The following is a 7500-nucleotide window of genomic DNA, read 5'->3' on the forward strand; positions in this document are numbered from 1 at the left end:
ACATTCCTTCTGGCATCTAAAAGCATGATATCTCTCTCTCTCTCTCTCTCTCTCTCTCTCTCTCTCTCTCTCTCTCTCTCTCTCTCTCTCTCTCTCTCTATATATATATATATATATATATATGTGTGTGTGTGTAAATAAATGTATAAATATCCATAAATATATACATATTCCTATATATATATATATATATATATATATATATATATATATATATATATATATATATATATGCATATAAAATTCCCAACTATTTTAGAAAACACAAAATAAAATTCCCCCCAAAATGTATAAAATTTACATAAAAATCAACACACATCCACATTCCCCAATACTTACATTTGATATCAATATGAAAAGGTTGACTGGTCGTATCGCCCTGAACGTTGGAGGCCGAACAAACGTAGTCCCCCGACCTCTCTCGCTTCACCTTTTGCAACGCCAAGGTCGTTTCGCTGACTAATATCCCGGCGCTCACGTTGTGGATTAGGACTTCGCCCTGTGGGATACGTGGCAGAGAAATTACTAATATTCATTTTCAGATTTTGTATTTTTTTACTTGATGGATGTTAATAATTTTACTTTATTTCGGGAGATGATTTCAATTTCGATTTTGTATTTGTGGCAAATATTTATGGTTTTATCTTGTATTCTTTAGTAATGATGTTGTTGATGATGATGATAATGATAATAATAATAATAATAATAATAATAATAATAATAATAATAATAATAATAATAATAATAATAATAATATTAAGAAGAAGAAGAAGAAGAAGAAGAAGAAGAAGAAGAGAAATAATAATAATAATAATAATAATAACAATAATAATAATAATAATAATAATAATAATAATATTATTATTATTATTTTTATTATTATTATCAATGGTTTAACTTTTTAATAATAATAATAATAATAATAATAATAATAATAATAATAATAATAATAATAATTACGATGATTTTGATAACACTCCTGAAAATAATAAGGACAATTACAGTGCTAATGATAAAATAACGTATGCAAGTGGTAATGATTTCAATAAAAAAAAAAAAAATATGAAAAGTCACAACAGAAATTCCACGAAAATCATCTATAAAATCCTTTCTACCAATTGAAGTTCAAACAATGTTGTTTATAAATACACGAATTACTTCCTGTATACAGAGAGAGAGAGAGAGAGAGAGAGAGAGAGAGAGAGAGAGAGAGAGAGAGAGAGAGAGAGAGAGAGGTTAATAAAAACGCTGACTTTACCTGTATGTACTAATAACATTGCGAAGAGAGAGAGAGAGAGAGAGAGAGAGAGAGAGAGAGAGAGAGAGAGAGAGAGAGAGAGAGAGAGAGGTTAATAAAAACACTGACTTTACCTGCATATACTAATAACATTGCGAGAGAGAGAGAGAGAGAGAGAGAGAGAGAGAGAGAGAGAGAGAGAGAGAGAGAGAGAGAGAGAGAGAGAGAGAGTAATAAAAACACTGACTTTACCTGTATGTACTAATAACATTGCGAAGAGAGAGAGAGAGAGAGAGAGAGAGAGAGAGCGAGAGAGAGAGAGAGAGAGAGAGAGAGAGAGAGAGAGAGAGAGAGAGAGAGAGGGGGGTTAATAAAAACACTGACTTTACCTGCATATACTAATAACATTGCGACTCTGAAAAGCTTTTGGCTAATGAAGGTATTGTAGTGAACTAAAATCCGATTAATATCACATCAAGAGAATTAACACCTATTGTTTCCACACCAGTTACAAAATTAACATTTCTCGAATACAAAGCTGCAACCCCAATTACGAGGTTCACTCCCCCTAGTATATTAATAAACATTAATTGCTATTCTAAGTCGCCTGAAATTAATTGAAGGCAGTCAAATGAACACTTTTATTTCATTTGCCATGAAAGATTCAAAATTATACATTCTTCAAATAGTGAGGAATTAGAATAAAGAATTTTTATAGACTGTCCCCTCCGAAATGAATAAACATTAATTGCTATTCTAAGTCGCCTGAAATTAATTGAAGGCAGTCAAATGAACCCTTTTTTTTTTAATTTGCCGAGAAGGATTCAAAATTATACATTCTTCAAATAAAGACGAATTATAATAAAGAGTTGTTATAGACTGTCCCCTCGTATATCAATACACATTATTTGTTATTCTAAGTCGCCTGAAATTAATTGAAGGCATTCAAATGAACACTTTTATTTCATTTGACACGAAAGGTTCAAAAGTGAACATTCTTCAAATAGTGAGGAATTAGAATAAAGAGTTGTTATAGACTGTCCCCTCGTATATCAATACACATTAATTGTTATTCTAAGTCACCTGAAATTAATTGAAGGCATTCAAATGAACACTTTTTTTTTTTCATTTTCCACGAAAGGTTCAAAATTATACATTCTTCAAATAAAGACGAATTAGAATAAAGAGTTGTTATAGACTGTCCCCTCGTATATCAATACGCATTAATTGTTCGTTTATCAATACACATTATTTGTTATTCTAAGTCGCCTGAAAAATTAATTGAAGGCATTCAGATGAACACTTTTTTTTTTATTTGTCACGAAAGATTCAAAAGTGAACATCCTTCAAATAATGAATAATTTGAATAAAGAGTTGTTATAGACTGCCAATTTAGACTCTTATTAATATATTCATTGCTTTGCAGTGCTAACTAAAAGGGAAAAATTCTTTGGCGAAAGAATAATGAATAATGAAGAATCATTTCAAAGTTCAAACCTGCAGCGAATGTTTTTATGTTGAACAGGTTGACGAGATTGTCTTAAAAATTTATTTTTGAGAGATCTATTTTACCGCTGTTACCTATTTCAAAATATTTTATCTTCCTCATTATTTTACTTATGGTATACTTTTTGTCTAATTACCTTTCCTCACTGGGCTATTTTCTAATATAAACCTAAGCTTTTCAACATGATTACACTCTTTTCGAAATTCCTGACAATAAAATTCATACAAGTTTCTCAATGAAGACGATTATTATTATCATTATTATTATTATTATTATTATTATTATTATCTATTTTACAACTCTAGCTGAAAAGCAGGATGCTATAAGCACAAGGGCTCCAATAGGGAAAAATAGACCAGTGAAGAAAGGAAATAAGAAAATAGATAAACTGCAATATAAGTTATGAACAATTAATATACCGTACTTTTACAATAATAAGCTTCATCTAATTGAACATTCGCATGTTCACTAGCTTGAACAATAATGAATCTTTACTACAACCAAGAAAAGAAATGTGATCTTCCGATCTTTGACTTACATTCAAGTACCACTGTACTTTGTAAGGCTTAGGGTTGGAGTTCACGTGACACTCGAAGAAAAGGTCGCTGCCCTCCCGAAGATGACTGGCGTTTAACGTCCTTCCTAGTGTCATGTTAACAATTGGCTTGTCTGGGTTAAAAACAAACAAAAGAATGTTTAAAGCCAAATGATGTGAAAGCCTGGTTAAAATCTAAAAAACTGGTTAACATGTGAAAATTTGGATGAGTAAAAAAATCCGAATAAAAATTAAGATAGAGAAACCGGCTAGAATTTAAAGGACTGGTTCAAATATAAGAAACTGGTTAAAACGTTAAAACCTGGTTAAAAGAAACAAAAGAATGTTTAAAGCTAAATGATGTGAGAACCTGGTTAAAATCTATGAAACTGGTTAACATGTGAAAATCTGGATGAGTAAAAAAATCCGAATAAAAATTAAGATAGAGAAACCGGCTAGAATTTAAAGGACTGGTTCAAATATAAGAAACTGGTTAAAATGTTAAAACCTGGTTAAAAATAAACAAAAGAATGTTTAAAGTTAAATGATGTGAAAACTTGGTTAAAATCTAAGAAACTGGTTAACATGTGAAAATCTGGATGAGTAAAAAAAATCCGAATAAAAATTAAGATAGAGAAACCGGCTAGAATTTAAAGGACTGGTTCAAATATAAGAAACTGGTTAAAATGTTAAAACCTGGTTAAAAACAAACGAAAGAATGTTTAAAGCTAAATAATGTGAATACCTGGTTAAAATCTAAGAAACTGGTTAACATGTGAAAATCTGGATGAGTAAAAAAATTCGAATAAAAATTAAGATAGAGAAACCGGCTAGAATTTAAAGGACTGGTTCAAATATAAGAAACTGGTTAAAATGTTAAAACCTGGTTAAAAACAAACGAAAGAATGTTTAAAGCTAAATAATGTGAATACCTGGTTAAAATCTAAGAAACTGGTTAACATGTGAAAATCTGGATGAGTAAAAAAAATCCGAATAAAAATTAAGATAGAGAAACCGGCTAGAATTTAAAGGACTGGTTCAAATATAAGAAACTGGTTAAAATGTTAAAACCTGGTTAAAAACAAACGAAAGAATGTTTAAAGCTAAATAATGTGAATACCTGGTTAAAATCTAAGAAACTGGTTAACATGTGAAAATCTGGATGAGTAAAAAAATTCGAATAAAAATTAAGATAGAGAAACCGGCTAGAATTTAAAGGACTGGTTCAAATATAAGAAACTGGTTAAAATGTTAAAACCTGGTTAAAAACAAACGAAAGAATGTTTAAAGCTAAATAATGTGAATACCTGGTTAAAATCTAAGAAACTGGTTAACATGTGAAAATCTGGATGAGTAAAAAAAATCCGAATAAAAATTAAGATAGAGAAACCGGCTAGAATTTAAAGGACTGGTTCAAATATAAGAAACTGGTTAAAATGTTAAAACCTGGTTAAAAACAAACGAAAGAATGTTTAAAGCTAAATAATGTGAATACCTGGTTAAAATCTAAGAAACTGGTTAACATGTGAAAATCTGGATGAGTAAAAAAATTCGAATAAAAATTAAGATAGAGAAACCGGCTAGAATTTAAAGGACTGGTTCAAATATAAGAAACTGGTTCAAATGTTAAAACCTGGTTAAAATCTAAGAAAATGGGTAAAGTGTGAAAACCTGGTTAAAATCCAATAAAATGGTTAAAGTGCGAAAACATGGTTGAAATATGAAAACCTGGTTAAAATCGAGTTAACGATTTAATATGTGGAAAACTGGGTAAAATCTAAGAAAATGTGAAAAGCTGGTTAAAATCTAAGAAAATGTGAAAAGCTGGTTAAAATCTAAGAAAATGTGAAAAGCTGGTTAAAATCTAAGAAAATTTTTAAAATATGAAAACTGGTTAAAATCTAAAAAAATAGTTTAAAGGTCAAAACTTGTTAAAATTTAAGAAACTGGTTAAAATGTTAAATCTGGTTAAAATGTGAAAACCTGGTTAGAAAATAGGCCAACATTTAAAAAACCATGTGATATGATAGAAACAGCTTAAAATTGATTTGATCAAATGTCCTGTCCATTTTTATTTTGTATTTTCTAAATTTCAATATAAAATATGATGACATTCAAGAATAAAATCTGAATAACTGACGGTTTATTCTTAAAACGAAATGCACAATATTCACATTGATAGATATAAATTAATTCATTATGTTACATGATAGATATCAACAAATTAGTTTTATTATTATACTCAAAATTCCCATGCAAAACCTCATTGAAAAAAGAGCCATTCAACTGAAAGATTCTCCAGAAATTAATGGATAATGGGCCTGTTAACACGAAAATTTCTCTGAAATTAATGACGATAATAGACCTTTAAATAGGTAAACTCCTTAAGAATTAATAAAGATAATAGCCCTTTTGACAAGATAATTCCTCAGAAATTAATGACGACAATAGACCTGTCACCACGAAAATTCATCAGAAATTATTGACGATAATAGGGCTTTTAACACGAAAATTTCCCAGAAATTAATGACGATAATAGACCTTTTGACATGAAAATTCCTCGGAAATTAATAACGATAGTAGACATTTTAACACAAATATTCCTCAAAAATTAATGGTGATAATAGACATTTTAAGACGAAAATTCCTAAAAAATTGATGACGATAATGGACCTCTTAATAGGCAAATTCTATAAAAATCAATGACTGTAATATACATTTTAATAGTAAAATTACTCAGAAATTAATGACAATGATAGACCGTTTAATAGTAAAACTCCTCAGAAATGAATGAAGATAATAGACCTTTTAATAGTAAAATTCCTCAGAAATTAATGACGATAACACACGTTTTAATACGAAAATTCCTCAGAAATTAATGACGATAAAAGACATTTTAATATAAAAACTCCTCAGAAATTTTTGACGATAACAAACCCATTAACACGAAATATGACCTATTCAGAAATACAAGTCACAACCCACTCAAATCCACAACTTACAAGTAACATCGAGTGTGAAGATATCTTCTTTCACAACTTCAGGGATGAGCTTGTTGTAGGCACGACACATGAGCTGCCTTCCGTGGTCTGCCCTGGTGGCGTTCAGAGTCAAAACGCTTTTCGTCACGTTGTCACGTTCAGTAACCTATAAGGAAATTTAGAAAACAGCTTTAAGGGACAGCAGAATGTTTTATTCTGGAAAATATATCTAAAATACATCCTTCTAATACTGGATAATTCTAATAGTCAGGCCCTCTCCATGATGAGGCTCAATACTACACAGTACTCTGGAAGTTTTATTCCAGCTGTGAGTCACGTTGTCACGTTCAGTAACCTATAAGGAAATTTAGAAAACAGCTTTAAGGGACAGCAGAATGTTTTATTCTGGAAAATATATCTAAAATACATCCTTATAATAATGGATAATTCTCTAGAGTTCTCTTGCTTGAGGGTACACTCGGGCACACTATTCAATCCTATTTCTCTTCCTCTTGTTTTGTTAAAGTTTTCATAGTTTATATTGGAGATATTTTTTTAGTGTTACTGGTCTTTAAGTATTTTATTTTTCCTTGTTTCCTTTCCTCACTGGGCTATTTTCCCTGTTGGAGCCCCTGGGCTTATAGCATTCTGCTTTTCCAACTAGGGTTGTAGCTTAGCAATTAATAATAATAATAATAATAATAATAATAATAATAATAATAATAATAATAATAATAATAATAATAATAATAGTCAGGCCCTCTCCATTACGAGGCTCAATACTACTCAGTACTCTAGAAGTTTTATTCCAGGTGTGACCAAGTTGTGGAATGATCTTCCAAATCAGGTACTTGTATCAGTAGAACTTCAAAAGTTCAAACTCAGAGAAAATGTTTTTATGTTAACAGGCTTACATAAGTCCTTTTATAGCTTATGTATCAAATATCTGTTTTAATGTTGTTAAGGCTTTTAAAATATTTCATTCAAATTTTTCATTACTTCTTATATCGCTTATCTATTTTCTTATTTCCTTTCCTCACTGGGCTATTTTCCCCTGTTGGAGCCCTTGGGCTTAGAGCATCTTGCTTTTCCAACTAGGGTTGTAGCTTAGGTAGTAATAATAATAATAATAATAATAATAATAATAATGATAATAATAATAATAATAATAATAATAATAATGATAATAATAATAATAATAATAATAATAATAATTATAATAATAATAATATTAATAATA

General features: G+C 29.6%; 1 protein-coding gene across 1 annotated transcript in view; it reads right to left on the bottom strand.

Annotated features, from left to right (window-relative positions):
• The window catches only part of LOC137640717 (nephrin-like), a 344960-nt gene that overhangs the window by 10609 nt on the left and 326851 nt on the right, over positions 1-7500 (bottom strand). The window contains exons 8-10 of the mRNA XM_068373203.1: positions 6282-6426; positions 3283-3413; positions 340-499 (exon numbers count right to left, since the gene is read on the bottom strand). Coding sequence (XP_068229304.1) covers positions 340-499; positions 3283-3413; positions 6282-6426 — 436 coding nt within the window. The remainder of the gene's footprint in view (positions 1-339; positions 500-3282; positions 3414-6281; positions 6427-7500) is intronic.

This window comes from Palaemon carinicauda, chromosome 5 (genome assembly GCF_036898095.1).
Source record: "Palaemon carinicauda isolate YSFRI2023 chromosome 5, ASM3689809v2, whole genome shotgun sequence".
Classification (NCBI taxonomy): domain Eukaryota; kingdom Metazoa; phylum Arthropoda; class Malacostraca; order Decapoda; family Palaemonidae; genus Palaemon; species Palaemon carinicauda.